The sequence below is a fragment of the Phascolarctos cinereus genome, unplaced genomic scaffold (genome assembly GCF_003287225.1).
Source record: "Phascolarctos cinereus isolate Bilbo 61053 unplaced genomic scaffold, phaCin_HiC Scaffold_4;HRSCAF=312, whole genome shotgun sequence".
Taxonomy (NCBI): Eukaryota; Metazoa; Chordata; class Mammalia; order Diprotodontia; family Phascolarctidae; genus Phascolarctos; species Phascolarctos cinereus.
Window position 1 is genome coordinate 248,186,491 of NW_027555847.1, and position 21,456 is coordinate 248,207,946.

Below are 21,456 nucleotides of genomic sequence, written 5' to 3' on the forward strand. Positions count from 1 at the left end.
TTATGCACTATAGAAATGTGGGCTTTTATTATTATCTGGCTGTATAGGGAACTAATCGGCCAAATCAGATTTGAAATAAGATTGCCTTTTTTGTCTTCCTTTTCAATTTTTTGTTACAAAGGATGATTCACTGGGTAAGGAGAGAAGGGGGATAGGTTCAGAAATGAAAGTGTTGGAAAAACAAAACACAGGGTGCCCCAAAAGTCTCAGTGCTCTTTAAAGCCTTAATAGCTTAAGACTTTTGGGACACCCTGCATATCATTGGTTCCCCCCAAAAAAAACCCCTTTTATGAATTTTATAAATGTAAGGTTTTATTAATATCTGGCTGCATAGGGAACTCATCAATCAAAGAGAATTTGAAAGAGACATGTACAGCATATAGAAGCAAAGACAGATACTGTAGGCAACCGGGGATGAATACAAGAAGGGCACAGGTCTTTGAAGAATAATGAATGACCTAAAGAACAGAAGAGCTGAGGCTGCTGGGGAATGGGCCGGATTGTTAGCAAAGGACTTTTAAAGCTATCTAGGGGGAAATGTGAAGATCAAATGAAGAAAAGGATCCCTGCTGGGGATGGTTGGAACCATAATAAAGGACAATGGAGAGGAGGGAGAATCACTCGACTGTGATGATGTGTCTCTTTTCCCCACCAAGGACAATGATCTTCGAACTGGAAAGGATGCAACAAAAATGGTTAACAGGCACCTGAATCCTATGCTAGGTAAGGAGCTAGTCAGGAAGGACCTGATTATCCTTAAGGAGTTCACAGTAGGCCCAGGTACTAGCTCTCAGGGTACTGAAGTAATCTGGAGGTGCAGATGTTGAGTTACTTGCTAACAGAAATCTTTGAAAAATCATGGAGAGTGGGAGAGATGCTCCAGGACAGGGAAAGGGAAATACATCTTCTCTAAAAAGGGAAAGATAGAAAGTGGATTCTTTCAACTATAATAGACCACTGAGCTTGTCTTCAATTCTTGGCAACGTTCTCCAGGTTCATTCAAGGGATGTCTCTTTGGACTTGGAAAGTATGAAACCCATGAATCAACAAGGGTCATGTTACCACTGGACAAGACCATGGAATTTGGAATCTGAGGACCTGGGTTTGAATCCTGACTTATTTACTACCTGTGTGGCCATTTCTTATCTGTAAAATGAGGTTCTTGGACTACATCCAGATTAATCTCAGCTTCCCTGTTGGTGGGACTATGAGGCTGGCAGATCAAGGGAATTACATACATATAATATGACTGGATTTTATCAAAGAGTTTAATAATGTCTTATGGTACCTTCTTAGACAACACGAAAACATGTTAATGGTAGTCCAATTAGGTGAATTTGGAATTGGCCAACTCCAGAGGCCACATGTGACCGGTCCTCAGGTGTGGCCCTTTGAATCCAAACTTTATAGAACAAGTCCCCTTAATAAAAGGATTTGTTCTCTGACGTTTGGATTCAGTCAAAGGGCCACACTTAAGGACCTAGAGGGCCACATGTGGCCTCGAGGACACAGGTTCCCCACCTCTGGTCCAGACCCAAACAGGAATATTTAATGGATCAGTAACAATCTAGAGAGAGATTTCTAAAACCGTGCAGAGGGTTTTTGTCTTTGGCTCTATGCTAAGTCATTATTTTGATCAATGACTTGAATGAAAGCATAAGAGAAAACACTTTTAAAATCTGCCTAAGATACAGAACTAGGATGGATAGATAATATCTTGAGTAACAAAATGGAATCCAAAACAATTTAAATAGTCTGAAACAGTGGGACAAATCTAGTAAGGTGAGATCATATTTATACTCACACACACTATAGAAATGTGAGTTTTTATTATTACCTGACTTACAGAGAGAACTTGTCAGCCAGATAGACAGACAGACAGACAGACAGACAGACAGACAGATAGATAGATAGATAGATAGATAGATAGATAGATAGATAGATACATAAGACAGTCACCTCCACACCACAATAAGGCATCAGAGTTGGGCTTTAGCAGTGTATTTACATACATCTATAGATGTAAATATGTATGAATATGTATATACACATGTATACATGCATATATGTATATAGTAGTAGGGTCCAAAATGACCTAGTGTGATGAATTTTGAGAGGAGCATACCAATTCACAAAGACTAAAGTTTTTAGAGGCCTCGAGGTGATGCTATGGAGAGAATGCTGGTCTCTGAAATATGAGTTCAAAGATTGAGTTGGGAAGACCCGAGTTCAAATTCAGCCTCAGAAACTTATTAGCTGTGTGATCCTGGGCGAATCATTTAACCTCTATCTGCCTTATTCTCTTCAACTGAGGATACTAATAGTGCCTACCTCCCAGGTTGTGTGAGGACCAAATAAGATAGTAATATGCATAATAAATACCTGTTCTCCTCCTCCTCCCATTTATAGAGAGGGACTGCTGTCTGCATCAACAGAGAGGGTACCTATTCTGATGAAACTACAGATCCTTGAAGTATAAATGTAAAGTCTACACTTAGGTTAACAAAAAATATAAATGCATAGGTCCAGGGCAGGGGATGTATAGGCTAGACAATACGTCGTATGAAAAAGACCTGGAGCATTTAGTGGACCACAAGATGAATAGAAATCAACAATGTGAAATGGCAGTGAAAAAAGAACCTTCATTCATAGGCTTCATTAATAGAAGTAAAATGTTTAGAACAAGGGGGCATGAATCTTGCTATACACTGCTCTGATCAGACAACCTTTGGAGTATTATTAGACCATCACATTTTAGGAAGGGCATTGACAAGCTGGCCTGAATACCAGGAAGGCAACCAGTATTGTGAAGAATCTGGCAACCATGTCATGTGAGGATTGCCTGAAGAAACTGGAGACATTTAGCTTGGAAAAGAAAAGACTTAGGGCAGGAATTCCTTTTTGTGTCTTGGATCCCACTGACAGTCTGGTGAAGCCTGTGGACCTCTTCTCAGAACAGTGTTTTTAAATGCACAAAATGAAATACATAGGATTAAGAAGGAAATCAATTCTATTGAAATCCAGTTATCAAAAAACTAAATACAAAAAATAGAAGTTCTTAGATCCCAGTCTAAAAGCCCCTGACTTAGTGGGAATATTATTGCTGTATTCAAATATTTGAAGACATATGACGTGGAAGAGAAATTTAACTTTTTTTGTTTGCATCTAGAAGGCAGAAGCAAGAACAAGGGATAGAAACTTCAGGGAGGTAAATTGTAGGTTAGCTATAAGGAAACACTAATGGAGCTTTTCAAAAATGAAAGGGGTTTCTCTGCAAAGTAATGAGTTTCCATCTCTGGAAATTTTCAAGTGGAGTCTGAATGACCACTTTTTTGAGGATATTATAGAGGTATCATGCTTCAGGTAATGTTGGACCAGATGACTTTGGGATTCCTTCCAAGTCTATAATTTTATGATCCATACCTGTGTTTCAGAATGTCTCCAGTCACATCCTCTCCTGTGCTCCATGAATGGATTGGGCAAGAAAACTGGTCCCCTAGAAAGCCAATGGGTTGGTTATTGGATCCTACTCAGAAACGAGATTTCAAATTTACCAGGTGCTACCAATCTTCTCACCTAAGGATTCGCACACCATCTCTTCCTTTCCATTCATTCTACCATCACCCCATTTCATAGCCTCTTTATCTTTTTCTTGGACCGTTGAGACAGCCTCCTAATTGGCCTGTCTCCATATTTCCCATTTTCAGTTCACTCTGCACAGTTGTTGCTGTATTTTCCTTTAAACATGCTTTTGGTTCCCTGCTTAGAAGCCTTCATTGCTGGCAGAACAAAGCCTAAGTCCTCATTCTGGTATTCAGAGCCTTCCATAATCACCCATATTCACCTTTCTTCTCTAATCATATCTGTCACTTCTCTCCTGCACAAACTCTTTGCTCTAGCTGGTTTGATCCTTCATGTAAGATATGAATTATTGTTTCTGTTTTTAACTCACACCATTCTCCTGGCTTGGAATGCTCTATCCTTCCCTCTCTTATTATCTATATTGGGGGCCATTTCCAGTTGTTCTGATCTATATCTTATCACTGGACCCAGATGGCTCTAGAGGAGAAAGTGAGTCTGGTGACTTTGCACAGCCCTCGCTCACTTAAATGCAATTAGTGTGCAAGTCATGGCATCACCTTCCTGATGTCATGGTCCTCTTCGAGAGTGAGGGACAAACAACAATATTATGTTCATCCTTTGAGGCCAAAATCAAATCCATACAGCCTTCCTTGATCACTGTTCTCTAACCTTCATTGCACTACTTCCTGGACTAGTTAATTTCAAATTCATCACATCCTATCTAGTGATAGCTCTGTATTCTTAGTTAACTTTTCTTGTGTAAGTCTTAGGAGTGTGAGTCCAAGAAAAGAGTCATCCTCTACTCTTGTATCTCCCATCCCCATGACCAACCAGAGGGTGGGGAGTAGGAAAAGGGCCAGGCACTGCCTGACTCAAATCTTTGGGCCTTTGGGTCTGATATTGAGAAGAGAACACCAGGCTAGGCAGGATATCTAGATTTTAGTCTTTGTTCTGGCACCAACTGTGTGACCTTGGACAAATCTCTTTGCCTTTCTGGGCCACAGTTTCCTCTTCTGTAAAATGAGTAGGTTTTATTAGTGACCAATGATGATACTTCATACATTCCAGAATTCTACTTATCTGTAAACTCTTACAGAATTATCTCCCATCTCCCTCCCTCCTTCCCCTTCTTCAACCACCTCCCTCCCCCGACTCACCATTAAAGCAGTGGACATCTAACGCCATGTTGGCCTTCTTTTGAGTAACTGTCCATTCAAGTAGGGTTGGAGGGAAGGTTCGGGCTGCTCCAGGACCCTTCTGGGCTTTGGCCATGGCCTGTATGAGTCTGTGCTGACACATAGCCTGGAAGCCATTGTGGGCATAATCAGAGACAAACCTGGTGAGGGTCAGAGGATAAGCAGACTTCAGGGACAAGGGAGAACACAGAAGAAATCTTGCACCATCCTTCTTATTATCATAAGAAGAATAAATAGTTTCCAGCTAATGAAGGTTATGTTCTAATAAGGCAAGGTTTTCAGGCTGGCCCAAAGTCAGTTGTTTAGAACATGGAAATCATCTTTTCCTAGAAATAAGGCAAGGTTTCCAGACTAACCTCTAAAACCTTATTTTGTCTATGGTATACCTAAGTTCATGGAAAGTATATTTCTAGGTCTAACTACAGACACCTTTGTAGTATATTCTGGGTCAAGATGGAAGAGGATGGGTACAACTTGCTCATGCTTGCTCTATATCTATATGTAGCCCCTGGTTCAAATGTCTATCTAACAGAAAATACAGATGTTATCATTGTAGCTCTAAGAGCCAGATGAAAATTCAAATGGAATGTTAAGAAAAGCAATTTGTGTTGGCTGTTTAAGTAGTCAGTTGAGAAAATGCTAAGAACGTCTTCCTAAGGAGAAAGGGAGAAGATGAACGTGTATTATCAATGATCTATGAGCATTGATGAAGAATCTGTGGAGGAGGCAGATAGGAAGGAGGTGAGGAGAAACTTCTTCCTCGTGGGAACGATTTTAACTAGGTTGTCCACAAAGGAACTTCATCATGACAATTTTATGAAGAGTTTGTGAGGGACTAGTAAGTACAGCAAATTTCTGAGGAGAAGACAGGAAAAGGACTAATATTGAGGAGAAATGTTAAAACGATTGTCAAAAGACTAATCGGTATCTGGAATTAACTGAATAATGTAAGACCAAATTTCCAGACAAGTAAAGAAGAATTGACTATTGTTATTTGGGGGGCAGTTGGGTGGCATAGTCTATAGAGCACTGGGTTGGGAATCAGAAAGACTTATCTTCATGAGTTCAAATCTGGCCTCAGACACTCACTAACTGTGTGAACCTGGGCAAATTACTTCACCCTGTTTGCCTCAGTTTACTCAACAGTCAAATGAGCTGGAGAAGGAAATGGAGAATCACTCTAGTATCTTTGCCAAGAAAACCCCAAATGGGGTCACAAAGAGTCTGATTCAACAACAAAAATTTTTAGGATTTGAAGTGACTTGGGCTGTGACGTTGATCATAACCAAAAATGTTGTAAATATATTTGATGTTTAATATTGATAAATATTAATAAATCATACATATTCATTCAGTAATATTAATATTTGCTTACTTATAGATAAATAAGTAATTACTATTGGTAAGTAGACATTTTTTTCCATTTCACTAAATAATTAATATTTAATGAATTTGGGTGAGGCCTAGAGCTACTAATGAATGGAAAAGACTGAAAGTTTATTAAAGAAGAATAAATTATCATGATATGCCCCTAGATCACTATAGATCTTGGGAAGATAAAACTAAATATATAGTAATGAATCCAGTGACAAGGTGAGGCTGGTTGATTTGGTCAGCTTTGGATTTAGTCAGACTCCAGATCTTATATCCTTACTTCACTTTGTTGGAGTTGGGAAACGGTGTTGTGCCTTCTCACAATATGCTACATATAAGACAGGTGCTTCTTTATCTTTTTACATCTGCACAAGAGGTTCTATTCTTTCTCTCTCTATTTACATTGGGAAACAAAGAGAAGTTTCTGGAGAAGAGGTGGAGACAAAAAGTCCTAAGATTTTTCTTTTCTTTTTTGGCTAGGCAATGGGGTTAAGTGACTCGTCCAGAGTCACACAGCTACTGTTATGTGTCTGAGGCTGGATTTGAACTCAGGTCCTCCTGACTTCAGGGCTAGTGCTCTATCCACTGCGCCACCTAGCTGCCCCTCTAAGATTTTTCTTGCTCATTCCTATGTATGGGTCATTCCCAGAGCCCAAAACATTCATTTAGACATCGTAGGTAAGGTTTAAAAACTGGGCCCTGTGTATGCTACAGTCTTCCAGTAACACATACAATTTGATTTATTACAAAAGAAATGCCGGTAACCATTTGCAGCAATACAAGGATCTAAGACAACTCCAAACACCTCGTGATGGAAAATGCTATCCACATCCAAAGAAAGAACTATGGAATTTGAATGCAGATCGAAGCATGCTATTTTTTTCTCTTCTGTTGAGTTTTGTTTCCTCTTTCTGGTGGTTCCTCCTATTGGTTCTAATTTTTACTCACAACATCACTAATCTGAAAATATGTTTAATAAGAACATATATATCTCTCTATATCTATATATCTATATCCTATATCAGATTGTGTGTCATCTTGGGGAGGGTGGTGGGGAGGAAGAAAGAGAAAAATTTTAAATTCAAAAGCATATGGAAGTGATTGTTGATAAATCGAAATAAATTAATTAATAAAAAAGAAAAGAAATGTCAGTCTGACAGGGAGAGCTGAATTTCTTGGCATCAAACAATTTAATGTAGCCCAAGTGCCTCTGGGACAAGAAGAAATGCATGATGGGAATTGAAGTCCATGAATGGAATAAAATCTATCACATTGAAAAGACAAAAAAATGCATGCCAGAACCCCAAGGGGAGGGTGCTGAGCTGAAGTGGCTAGGAGGGAGTTTGGGGTTCAGTTTTGGGGAGGAGCACAGCCCTAGGAGCAGCTGCTTCCCAGGCACACCAACACGAAGACAAACAGAGGACAGGTACACGGAAACAAGCAGACACAGATGGGGCAGTGGGTGGCAATGTCCTCGTTTCCCCAGGATTTAACAAGCTGAGCAGTGAGACCTCCCCCTACCCTCGGCAACACTCAGCTAGGGAGAAGCCGGGTAAGCAGCCTCAGTGCAGCCTCAGCTTTATGTAAGGGAATTCAGATTGAGAACATCAGGTTCCTTTTAAGAACTGAGTGGAACTGCAGGAAGACTTATTATAAGCTTTCTTTTTCACTTTCTCCTCCCTTTTCAGTTTTAAAGGGCAGATATTTAAATCCTAAGTCTGTACTCATTCTAAGCTGTTTTCTCCTTCAATTCCCCTGTTTAAAAAAAATATGGTTTTTCTCTAAATAGAGTTAAAATTTTATCTCAATTTCCCCCCCCCCCCATGTATGTAACTGAGTAGAGAGAATGTGGATTGTGGGAAGCCATTAAAAAATCAAGGATCCTCATTTCTGACATGGTGACCATGTCATGGTCATTCTAATCTGGGTGCAAGATTTTTAGATACTTTAATTTCATTTGTATTTTATTGTTGTTGTTCAGTTGTTTCAGTCGTGTCCGACTCTTTGTGACCCCGTTTAGGGTTTTCTTGGCAAAGATACTGGATTGGTTTGCCATTTCCTTCTCTAGCTCATTTGACAGATGAGGAAACTGAGGTAACCAGGGTTAAGTGACTTGTCAAGAGTCACACTTGTTGAGAGGAAGTGTCTGAGGATGGATTTGAAGTCAAGTCCTCCCGACTCCAAGGGCTGGCACTGTATCTACTGTGCTATGTAGCTACCTCTCATATTATTATATTAATAATCTATATTTTAAAACTCTGTGTAAAAAGAAAACCACGTGGATCTGGGCAAACTGTGCCTCTAGAGCTCAGATTTAGCCTGAGTTCTTTGCAATAGTCTGGGTTGCTCAGACATCAGCTACCCTCCAAAGGGAGAAACGAAGGTATGACCAGAGGGAAGGTGACAGCTGAAGCTGAGCCCATGGATGGACACAGGCATGGTCTGGGAGGAATGGGCCCTCCTATTCCCGGAAGGAAGAGAAAAAAGTCCTTTTTAACCAACTTTGCCCTCCACAGAGACACCTGGTTACATTTATAAAAAGTAATATTTTAAATTGCCATCCTGCTCATTATACCCAAGGCAGCTGTCTACCTCTTCTACCACTACTTCTGTCCTGTTCATTCCGAAATTGAGTGTAAATTGGGGATTGTCTATATATGTGCTACAGAGAATTGAAGATGAGGCTGACTCATTATATTCTCCATCCAATGTGGTCTGGTAATCCAAAGATTTTTTTTTTCTAAAGGCCTCTAGGAACCAAGGACAGCACGGACCCCAACACCAATTTTATAAAGGACCTCTAAGGTAGATTGTGCCATGATTTTGAATAATAAGTCACCAGGCACTCTCAAAAACTTTCTATTGTTCCATGATGAAGTGGATAGAGTACTGAGCCTGGAATCAGGAAGAGTTTTATTAACTGTGTGACTCTGAGCAAGTCACTTAACTTCTATCTGCTTCAGTTTCCCCAACTGTAAAGTGGGGATAATAACAGCATTGACCTCCACGGGTGATTGTGAGAATCAAATGAGGTAGTATTTGTAAAGTATTTAGCACTGTGTCTGGCACAGAGTAAACACTTAATAAATATTTGTTCTCTTTTCTTGCCCCTTCTTTAATACCTTCAGGATAAAGTCTAAATCTCTTAGCCTAGTATTCAGTAGTCTGGGTCCAATCTACCTTCCTAACTGTACCCCCTGCTAACCATCTCTGCCACTAACACCATTAAACCTATGTGGATAGGGCACACAGTGAACCAGAGTTATCCTGAATTCCCTATGTATGACAATTGTTCAGACAGTCCCCACCTTATAAACGCTGCACCTTCCTTTCCTTTCCTTCCTGCCTTTTCTCCTCTTCAAACTGGATGAGTAGACAGCTTGCCAGGGCTCCTTATGCCGCTTATGTCCCTTCCTCAACCCCTAGCTCTCAGGTTCTGTGCCACACAGAAATGAAGCTGCACTGCTCTTTGTTTAGGAAAAGGATTCAAATCCTTACACACACACACACACACACACACACACACACACACACACACACACACACACACGCAAATTTTTGTGCTAAGTCATCCACTTTTTCAATAATATTCTTCATGTCAAAAAACATTCATTTATGAATTAGTGGGCCAGAATTAGATTTCAGCATGAGTACCAGACTGAGTTCAGTGTATGCGGCTGGGGTTGGGGCTCAGTGTGTGGTTGGGGTTAGGGCTCAGTTTGTGGTTAAGGTCAAGATCCACTTGTGGCTAGGATTAGGGCTCACTTATGACTAGAATGTAGAATAAAGTTAAGGACCCACTGCTCTAACCAATCTGAAAACAGGCTGAAGAGGAAACATTGCAAGCAGTAGCACTTAGTGAAAAGTAAGTGCTCATTGTGAACTCACCCAACCATTCTGGAGAGCAATTTGAACAATGCCCATAGGGCTATAAAACTATGCATACCTTTTGCTCTGGTAATACCATTGTTAGGCCAATATCCCAAAGACATCCAAAAAAGAGAAAAGGACCTATTTATACAAAAATATTTATAGCAGCTCTTTTTGTGGTGGCTAAGCATTGGAAATCAAAGGGATGCCCTTCAATCGAGGAATGGCTATACAAGCTGTGGTATATGATTGTAGTGGAATAATATTGTGCTATAAGAAATGACAAGCAGGATGATTTTAGAAAAACCTGTAAAGACTTACATGAACTGATGCATAGTGAAATGAACAGAACCAGGAGAATGTTTTACATAGTAACAGCAATATTGTATGATGAAGAATTGTGAATGACTTAGCTATTCTCCCCAATACAATGATCTAAGACAATCCCAAAGGACTAATGATGGAAGTATACTATCTGCCTGTAGAGAAAGAACTGATATTGATTGAATACAGACCAAAGCATGCTATTTTTTACTTTCTTTCTTTCATTTTTTTCTTTTATTCAAGTCGTCTTGTACAAAATGACTAATATAGAAATGTTTTACATAATTGCACATGTATAACTTATATTTAATTGTTTACCTTCTCAGGGAGAGGGGAGGGAAGGGAGGAATAGAATTTGGAACTCAAAACTTTAAATAAAAATGTTAAAAAATTGGAAAATAAAATATTCAGATAAATGTAAAAAAAAAAAAAAGTAAGTGCTCAAAGCAATGTTTACTGATCAATGGCCTAGTGATTTGCTAGTCAGCCCCTAGATGGCAATCAACAGTAATATGTGCTTCTGTGTAAGATCCTAAATTGCCATGAAATAATCCCTTTGTGCTTCATGGGGTGCTGTATCTATGTCCTACTGGTTGGAGCCTCAGACTTCCCAGACCCCTACTCACTTGAGCAAATACTTGTCCAGGCGAGGCGAGGGTGCAAAACCACTGAGGCAGGAGGCCAACAGGAGCCAACCACGTTCCTTGTTGCTGACGTTGGGGTTCCGCCACACCTGATTGGCCAGCTGGACCAGGATCTCATCCCTCAGCTCAGCCTTTGTGAGCCCCTTCTGGACAATATAATTCCCAAACAGGTTGTCCTGAGCTCCGTGGAGGTGGGGATCACCCATGAAGCGTAGAATCTATAATTATTGTGAAAACCAGACACAGAGAAGTCCTCTATGACCCCAGTAAAAATAAATACCTCCTAGTCCCTTCTACTGGCATAGAAGGCCTTCATGTAAAAATTACCCTGTTCAAGTTTATGCCAAATAATTCCCTTCTTTGCTCAAGAGTTTCCTCTGGCCAGTGCCCCACTATAGGATGCTGTTCATATTTCTTAGTGTGGCATTCAAGGCTCTTCGGTACTAGCCTGCCTTTCATAGGATTCTAGCTAGACTTAAGAGGTACAAGGGACCTCCTTGAAGGGAAGCTATTCTTCCTGGTCTTATTTTCCACTGCTCCCTCCTATATGGCCCTTCTGTTCCTCTTTTCCCTATGCTGTTGCCCCTCCCTGAGGTATCCTCCCTCCTAATTGCAGTCTTCCACATTTATCAGGTTCTTATTATTCAAATGGCATTATATCTGATTAAGGGTCAGAGCAGTTGCTGATTTGCATTGATGGGGAGGAGGCACTCCTCCCCAGAGAGAACTTTACCTTGGTGAAATCAAAGGTCTGGTCAGAAAAGAAAAAGTGCCTTGTGCACAGCATACTCATGCCATGGTTATTGCTTCACTCCCTCAAAAATCTCTAATTTTGTTGCATCGGACACTCCCTCTACTTATACAGATTGCAACTCCTCATACCTTAATATCACAGATCATAGAGTCTAAAAGCTGGAAGGGACCTCAAGGGTCATCTAGTCTGACCTATACTGAGCAAGAATCCCTTCTACCTGCCCAAAAAGGGTTCACCTAAACTATGCTCCAAGACCTCCAGGGGGGGATGCCCACTTTCTCCAAAGGCAATCCACGCATGTCGCTTTGAGAAAGCTCTAAGCAATAAGTTTTTCCTGACATCAAGCCTCAATGTGACTTCCTGAAATCTCCATCCTCTGGGGCTAAGCAGCCCTGTGTAATCCTTCCTCTGTATAATGGCCCTTCAAATGCTTGAGACTAGGTAATATGTCTCCTCTGGGTCTCTGTTTCTCTATTTCCCTCAGCCTACCTTCATAAGGCATGTTCTCCAGGCCTCCCTCCACCCTGGTCATGTTTTAATTTATCTCTGCTGCTGCCAGCCCCTGAGGGACAATGGAGATCTCAAAATTAAGTTCTCCTGAGCTCTAGGGAGTTCATCGCCCTGTTATCAAACTGTTGATGAGCCTGCCTACACTAAAATGAGCTATACTGGGTTTTCGAAGTAGACATTGAGTTCATCACCAGGCCTATACTCAAAGTCACCCATGAAGTATAGAATCTATATCCATTGTAATAACAGACCCAGGTCATAGAAATGGCTGGTGCTATTTACACAGTGCTTAAGGTTTGTAAAACACTTTTCAAATATTAGCTGATTTGATTCTCTCAACAATTCTGGGAGGTAGGTTCTATTATTATCCCCATTTTATAGATGAGAAAACTGAGACAGACAGAGGTTAAGTGACTTGCCCAGTTTCACATAGATGGTTAGAAATGTTAAAAAGTGGATTCTTATTCAACCTTCTGAAAGCCCTTCGAGATCTGTAGCTCTTACATTCTATTTTATGTTTTTCTGTATTATCCATCCCTCTTGACACAGAGATAGGTCCAGAGTAGTTGCTAAATGCATGAAATGAATGCATTCTACGTGAATGGTTGTGTTTCTGTATTGATTGCTGCTATTCAGTCCTGTTTGACTCATCATGACCCCATTTGGGGTTTTCTTGGCAAAGATACTTGGCAAAGAGTAGTTTGCCATTCTTTTCTCCACCTCATTTTACAGATGAAGAACTAAGGCAAACAGGGTTAAGTGACTTGGCCAGGGTCACACAGCCAGTAAGTGTCTTTGAGGCCAGATTTGAATTCCTGACTTCAGCCACACTCTATCCACTGTGCCACCTAACTGCCCATCTGTATTTCCTAAGTTGATTCAAATTTAAAGTTAAATGAACACTGAATTTGGAGTCAGGACACCTGAGTTCTAGTTTAGGCTTGATCATTCACTAATTGTATAATCTTGATTGAGTCTTTCAATGTTTTTGAGCCTCAGTTTACTCTGTTTTTAAAATTAATTTTCAATGGACAAAAATGGATTTTTCTTCCCCTCAGATTGCACCATCCCTCGACATCACCATATCGTATGGTCAAGGCAAAAAGCCTTTGTAACATTTGTAACAGAAGTTTCCTCATCTGTTAAAGAAGACACCCAAGCTGGCTACCTTACAAGACTGGAAGATCACATAAATATGCTTTATAATCATAAAGTACAATATAAATGTTAGTTATTATTAAAATTGCTAAGGGAAGTTATTTCTAGGCTTCTAAAAGAGCTTAATTCCTATCAAGACCCTCTCAATTTTTTGGTGCTGTGGGACAAAATCTAGTCACCCCCCCCCCCAGTTATAACTCTGCCATAAAGTACTTTGTAAACTTTAAAGCATAATGAAGGTCCATAGGGTGTAACTGCACCTGGATTTATCAAGATTCAAATCCCACCTAAAACACTTACTAGATGGGCAACTGTGGGCACATTATTAAACCACTCTGAGTATCAGTTTCTTCCTCTATAAAATGGGGTCATAGTACCTATTTCACAGGGCTGCTTTGAAGATCAAATGACATAATGTCTTATACAGCTCTGTAACCTTAAAGGACTGTATAGGGGGTTCCTTGAATATTATTAATTATATATAATATATTAATAATAGCTTTTAAAAGCTATTTTTAAGAACAGTTATTTAAAAGCTATTAAAGCTTGTGTGCTCTAAGACTTTTGAGACCCCTTGTATAAATGTCAGGGTTTTTTTTCAATTATTTTTATTCTATCAAGGACATTCATGGCTGCTTGCCAATTCACCTGCACCCAGGTAGGCAAGGATTTGGACTAGGAACGAGCTGGATGATCCAGGGATTACTAGGCAAGATTATCTCTCAAGTTGAGCAAAGCTAATGCTTGATGTATCTATTAACTGCTGACCTATATCGACATGGTGTCCTCCTATCTAGAGTAAAATCATTTTTGTCACATTCAAGGTGAACAGCAGTAAGGTATTAACTAGTGCTATCTTATTATTGAGAAGAACAAGAGAAAGGGATGGGTTCTGTACCCAAAGCCATTACCCCCTATATTCTTACATGGTGATAGCTGGAGTGACTAGACAGGTGGGGGCTAGATGTTCCCCTACTTTCATTATGTGGCAGGAGGTCGAGGGTATGGGGCTTTCCCTATTCACCAGTCCTTCAGTGGGCACCAGGAAGCTGGGGAACAGTGTAGAGAAAGGAGTCACAGCCTGAGTTCCAAAAGTCCTGCCCCTGTGTCTTGAACTTACCAGCTTGAAGATGCTGATGGCCTCTGGGTGATGCTCTTTCTCCAGGCTGGTAAGGGGGCTTTGTAGTGGCTCAGTAAGCATCCCAAAGGCAGGATCCTAGGGACAAAGCATGGACACCAACATTTGGTGGGGTGACCAATGGTGAAGGAAAACCAAGGTGAATAGGACTAGGGGAAGGACATAGTGGGAAAAGGGAGAATAAGACTTAGGGAATTACTGTGTAAAAAGGGATGATGGAGTTCGGGGTCTCTTTGGGAAAGGAGGTTAGCAGATGACCTCAGGGTAGTCCTGAGGCCCTGTCTCCTGTTGCTCTGTTTCCCTCCTCCTGACACACACATTGCCTCCCCTGGGCCCCCAGCCCCAGAATGCTGAAGAAGAACCAGGGTTGACCTTGCACATAATGACACAGTCCCACTCTCCCAGTTTGTGTTCCTTTCCTGCCTTTTTACCGCATTTTCCCCCTTTCAGACATACTTACTCTGCTTCTATTTTTACCCAAAAACCTCTTCAAAATCTAATCCAAAAAACATTTATTAAGTACCTACTATGTGTCAGGCACTGTGCTACATGCCTTTGCTCAGTTTGTCTGGAGAGGACTAGGCCCCACAAAGGTACCACCTGACAATATTACTTTGGTGATATCCTCCTAGAGATTTTTGTAATTTTAGTATGGAAAAATGCCTCATTCCAAAGAAATTCAGCTCAAATGTGGGAATTTCAGGCAACACAGAATATAGAGTGGGGGAGGCAAAGTGATGGGGGAGGGGGAAGTTGAGAACCTTCTCAGAAGCTGTTAAATCCTATCCCATCAGGGCCTCACCTTGAAGTGGGCCTGGATGTACTTGACCATAGGATAGTTGTTGATGTCAAGGGGCAGTGCAATCTGAGGATCAGTCTGTAGCTTGGGGGTACGGACAGAAACCACGCAGCCAGCATTTGCCTGTTTGTACACTGTGGGCCAGAGGAAACAGGACTAGGAAGGCACACAGGCTCCCCCCTTTCCCTTGCCACCTCTTCTCCCTAACCGTGAATCTTCCCCAGACACTAGAATCCCATCCGTTCCCTCTCCCTCTCCAGAGGCTCCATGCAAAACTTTAGCTCTGAAACATTCTCACTGACTGATGCCTGCCCCAAGCTGGGGCACAGGACTGGGTCAGCCAGCCTCTCCCAAATCCAGGAAACCTCTCTGATGGTTCCCATCCCTTCTCCCTACTCCCCTATGTCCTGGCCCTTCCCAGACTTCATTGCCAACCTGGTAACCTTCTGGAAGGTACAGTCCCCTCCCCGCCCTTTAGAGTCCCTTGCCTACCTGTCACCACCTGTAGGAGTCCTGACAGCTCAGCGGGCACCTCAAGGCAGGCCACATTCACCACCTCTCTCTTGGTCAGTTCCTGGGGGACGCAGCACTCAGAGGGGATTCTCCCTCCTCCCCTGGTCCTGGGTTCAGGGGACGCCAGGCACCAGAGTTTTAAAGAGACTGGGGGTGGAAAGTGGCTACCCATCCAGAGTGGGCACCAATCTGTAGGTTTAGGGCTATGCCATCCCTGTGCCCCTGAAACTTTCCCTGGAATTCACACTCACCCCCCCCAAGACCCTTATTCTTGGAAGCAACACCACCATGAGATACCTATAGGGCATACCTTCCCTTACCCCACTCTGCTTCCCAGCCCAGAATCACCTTCTGCACCTACACTTTCTTCTAATTTGTGTGATCCCTCATTTTTACCTTCAACTTTGATTAGAACAGTGACCTAGTTGCCAGGACCCTGAGACCTGAACCTGGAGTAAGGGGAGAAGGGGGATGTTGAGGGAAGTGGGAAGGGGTGGTGGCATGAGAAGGGAAGGAATCTCAAAGTGATTAGAGGTCACAAACATAGGTATATCAAAACAAAAGATGGGATTTCATGGAGGGCATCAGGGTAATGATGGAAGGTCCCTGGAGGTCCCTCCAGCTCAGAATCCCTCATTTGCTTGGTGGAACAATCATATATTTATGGCATCAATGTCATTTTTTACTGTGCTCATTAGGATCTGTTGCATTCATTCATTCATTCATTCATTCATTCATTCATTCATTCATTCATTCATTCATTCAACAAGCATTTATTATCTCTCCAATTAGATTATACACTCCGAGCTGGCACTGAGTTATATATGTCTTTGTATCATCAGCACATGGGGCTGTTGAATGAATAAAAGGATGTAAGAATTAGCATTCTTCCCCCCACCACCCTATACACACCCCGTCTCCCTTGGGTCCTCCAGGAGCCCCACTGCTTGGATTTGGTTAAAACCTTGGAGTCCACGGCTAGGGTGTGGCATCATCCAGTTTGTCCATAAATAAGGATGGAGAGGTTGTTCCCCAGAAGAGCTGTTTATACTCCCAATGCTGCCTTTAATAGGTTTCTGTTCTTAGATTCACAGGCTCTTCACTCAGTCCCAGACCTTCCTTCTGCTGCTACCCCTTCGATTGTTGCCAAGTCTAAGGCTCAGGCTCTGCATCAAGGACAAATCTAAGCCCCAACCTCTGGGACAATAGTTATTACTTTACATCTCTGTTAACATTGTTACAGACTGTAAAAACCACTGGCTACCAGTGAAAAGGAAAAGCTAATGTGAGCGCATTGATGGATTTTCCAATTAACTTTGACTTTGTTTTTTGAGGAACTGAGCAGTGCAAGATTCTACTGGTTTGTTGTTGTTAAATCTATTAATTATGTCCGATTCTTTTGACTCCATTTGGGGTTTTCTGGGCACAGATACTGGAGTGGTTTGCCATTTCATTCTCCAGCTCATTTGACAGATGAGGAAACTGAGGCAAACAGGGTTAAGTGACTTGACTAGGGTCACACAGCTGTCTGTATCTGAGTATCTGTATCACACAGTATCTTTGGCCTGATTTTTTAACTCAGGTCCTCCTGACTCCAAGGCCAGAGCTCTATCCACTGCACCACCTAGCTGCCCCAACAATTGACTTTTGAGAGCCAGTTCGAGCTGGTTCCAGCATACCTCTGTGTATGTGTATTCCTATGAATGCTTTTTATTATTTAACTGCACAGTGGAAAAGGGATGAAAGTGTCAGGGTCCTTCCTACAAGGAGGGCTGAGACCTACAGCTGAGCACCAAGGCCCTGAGCTCCCTTTGGCTCTTCCTTCCTTCCCATACAGTCAGTTTGGGATGAGAAAGGACCTGGTTCCTGGTGTATTTGTATGTATGTGGCTGGTGGTGGGAAGGTGAGGTGGGGTTGACCTTACCCTCAGGTACTGCTTTTGGTTCACATACATGTTCACCAGAGATCTGAACTTGACCAAATTCCTCTTCATTTTCCGGTACTTCTTCCTAGGGGTAGGGAGGGTAAATGGAGCCAAAGTCTAGGCAGGGTATAGATCCCACACAGGCACTGGTCCCCAAGAATAGGAGCCCCAGAGGCTGTCAGGAAGCCCAGCACTGCCCTCCCTCCAGCCACCCATAGCCATGCAGTCAGAGGCAGGATCCTAGGTATGACATCTCACGGTGAGCAGTGCTGGCTGTTTGTCAGAGTGCCTCCACATCTGCGTATGTGCTCGCACAGCTGCCAAAAGGATATTTCTAAAGCACAGATCTGACCCTATGACTTCTCAGGACCATAGAATACATAGGACCCTATCACTCTTGGCTTCCCACTCAACCCCTCAGCTTCATTGGCTCCCTACTATACAAACTCCTCTGTTTGATGCCTAAAGCCCTCCAAAGGCCCATTAGATTGTAAGCTCCTTGAGGGCAGAGATTGTCTTTTGTATCCCTAGCACTTAACAGGTGCCTATCATATAGTAGGTGCTTAATAAGTGCTTATTGATTGATTTATTGATTGAAATGGGGCTCCAACCTACCTTTTCAGTCTCATTTTATGTGACTTCTCCTTTATTCGGTCAAACTAGCCTTTTTGCTGCCCACCATATACAACCTGCCACTGCCTTTGCATAGACCGTCCTCTGTGCCTGGAATACACCATCTCCACACCTCGGCCTATTAGAATCCTTGTTTTCCTTCAAGGCTCTGTTCAGACACCACCTCCTATATGAAGCCTTTTCTGATCTCCCCTGGTAGCTGCTGGTGCCTCTTTTCCCAAATTACCTTTTGTGCATATGTACATATAATATGCATTATATATACATACATAATATATACATATTTTATGTGTGTACACATATATATTTCAGTCATGTCTGACTCTTCGTGATCCCATTTGGGGTTTTCTTGGCAAAAATACTAGAGTGGTTTGCCATTTCCTTCTCCGGCTCATTTTACAGATGAGGAAACTGAGGCAAACAGGGCAAAGTGACTCGGCCAAGGTCACATAGCTAGTAGGTGTCTGAGGCCAGATTTGAACTCAGGAAGATGAGTCTTTCTTCAGGTCTGGGGCTCTATCCACTAGGTGGTGACCTAGCTCTGTGCGCGCGCGTGTGTGTGTGTGTGTGTGTGTGTGTACATACTGTTTCTCCCATAGAGTAAACTTCTTGAGGGCAAGGATTTTTTCATTTTCATCTTTGCCCCCAGAACAGTGCCCGGTACACTGTATACACCTAAAAAAAGCTTGTGGATTAATCGATTGATACACAAAGTCCTTTGAGGGAAGGCGGAACAGAGATTATTTATTATTCTTTTACGACAAGGACAGAGAGGTAGTGTGGCATAGTGGATGGGATGAGGGACTTAGAAGGTCAAGAAGACCTGGTTCAAATCTCACCTCTGACACTTACTAACCTTCTGACCCGGAGGAAGGTTACCTAACTTCTCAGAATCTCAAGCAATTTCCTAAGACTAAGTCCTAGAGTGGCTTCTATCTGTATCTGCGTTAATCGAAGGAGTTCCCACACCAGAAGGTCATCATGTTGAAACCAGAGATCTTTCATATATGACAAGAAATCCAAGAGAAGAAATAACTTTTCCCAGTTGACAAGGCTAGAACAGGGCTAGGGCCAGATCTTCAGTCTCCTGACCACCCCCCCCCCCAAGCTCCCCATCCATTCCCAGGGCAAACTGTCCTTCAGTGAATCCATGACCCTTGGCTTTACCACACAAGGTCCCAAAGGCCCAAGGACAGTCGGCTCTGCTCGGCTCTGAGGTCTGCGTCCAGTTCAGGGAGCTCCCTGCCGGGATCAGCAGTGAGGGGCACGGCGCCCCGCCCAGAACCCCTCTATCTCCGACGACGGATCCCTCCGTACCCTGAAACCCCCCATTGCCGGCTATCCGCCCTCTCCCACTTGGCGACAGCTTCTACAGCTGCCTGGTTCACCTGCCTGGGCCCAGTACCTGGCGAGGTAGCCCCGAGAGACGCTCTGGAGAAGGATGATCTTGCGGCGCAGGGATCGGAAGCGCCTTTTGATGAAGAAACCTCGGAGGCATCGCTGCAGCGTGAGCACTGCCAGGTGCAGAACTCTGTCCCTCATGCTCTCCAGCAGCTGGTACAGATGTTCCTTCAGGAACAGCTGGGGATGGATAGGGCAGGGCACCCTCGTGTCACAGACCACATGGTTTAATGAAAAAGCTCTTGCTTTAGAATCAGAAGGCCTGGGATCAAATCCTGGATCTTCTTTTCGCCAGTTTGGGGGCAATCACTTAAAGTCTATGGGCCTCGGTTTCTCCATATGTAAAATGAAACGTTTAGGCAAAGTGATGTCACAAGTTCCTTCAGACAACCTGGATTCAAATTCTGGAGCTGTGACTTTTTTCATGTGTGATCTTGGACAAATCTCATAATCTTGCCCAAACTCACCTCTAAAATGGGAGGGGAATTGGATTAGGTGGTCCCTAAGGATCCTTCTGACTAAATCTATGGTCGTCATCATTGTTGTTGTTGTTCGGTCATGTCTGACTCTCCGTGATCCCAGTTGGGGTTTTCTTGGCAGAGATACTGGAGTGATTTGCCATTTCCTTCTCCACCTCATTTTGCAGATGAGGAAACTGAGGTAAAGAGGGTTAAATGACTTGCCCAGGGTCACACAGTTTTGGAAGTGTCTGAGGCTGGATTTGAACTCATGGAGATGAGTTTTCCTGACCCCAGGCCCAGAAATTAATCTAGTGGCAGCTAGGTGGTGAAGCAGATAAAGCACCAGCTCTGAAGTCAGGAGGACCTGAATTCAAATCAGGCCTCAGACCAAATGCTTGACACTTACTAGCTGTGACCCTGGGCAAGTCACTTAATCCCAATTGCCAAAAAATAAAGTAAAAAAAACTTAAAAAAAAAAAAGAAATTAATCCGCCCAGAAGGGAACTGAGGGTAAGTAGAAGCTCTGATGGTGGAGAGACTATAACTGTTTGCATGAAAAGCCAGAGAGGAAGGATGCCCCAGGGTTTTCATTTCACAATGACTTTGAACTCTTCCTATCCCAAGCCCCTGACCCCTCTATACTTCAGAGAAATCTGTATTTTTAACAGAAAATGGTCATGGACTCACAGGATGGTAGATTAGGGCTCAACAAGACCATAGAGGTCTTTTAACCCAAGTCCCCCTCTTCTTAGAAGTGAGGGGCCTGAGACCTAGAGAGATCAAGCTGAGATTTGAACCTATCTCCTCCAAGTCTAAATCCAACCTTTCCTCCCTCCTCTCCCTCACTAGTTAACAGAGCTTCAGTTACGGCACTTTAAGCAAGCACCAGTGGGGATGGCTCAGAGTGAACGTAAATAGCAATTATTTCTGTTCTGGCCAGAAACTCTGAGGGTCTTCCCCTCCCAGGTGGATTCGTTTGAGAAGGCAAACTAGGCCACTTTATGCCTCAATTCTTGCCTAGCCTTTATTCACTGACTGGGTATAGTCTCAGACAGACCTGGGAAAGACCTTAGCTAAAAAAGACCAGGGTCTTCCACTGCATCCTGGGCCATCTCCAGTCATCTTGATCTATACTTGGCCACTGGACCCAGATGGCTCTGGAGAAGAAAGTGAGG

The 21,456-nt window shown here is 42.7% G+C and overlaps 1 protein-coding gene across 1 annotated transcript in view; it reads right to left on the reverse strand.

Moving 5' to 3' along the window:
- Positions 1-21,456, reverse strand: part of MYO15A (myosin XVA) — a 134,415-nt gene that overhangs the window by 56,439 nt on the left and 56,520 nt on the right. The window contains 8 exon segments of the mRNA XM_078151742.1: positions 3,424-3,496; positions 4,740-4,918; positions 10,973-11,208; positions 14,533-14,628; positions 15,353-15,483; positions 15,842-16,096; positions 17,705-17,871; positions 19,825-20,000. Coding sequence (XP_078007868.1) covers positions 3,424-3,496; positions 4,740-4,918; positions 10,973-11,208; positions 14,533-14,628; positions 15,353-15,483; positions 15,842-16,096; positions 17,705-17,871; positions 19,825-20,000 — 1,313 coding nt within the window.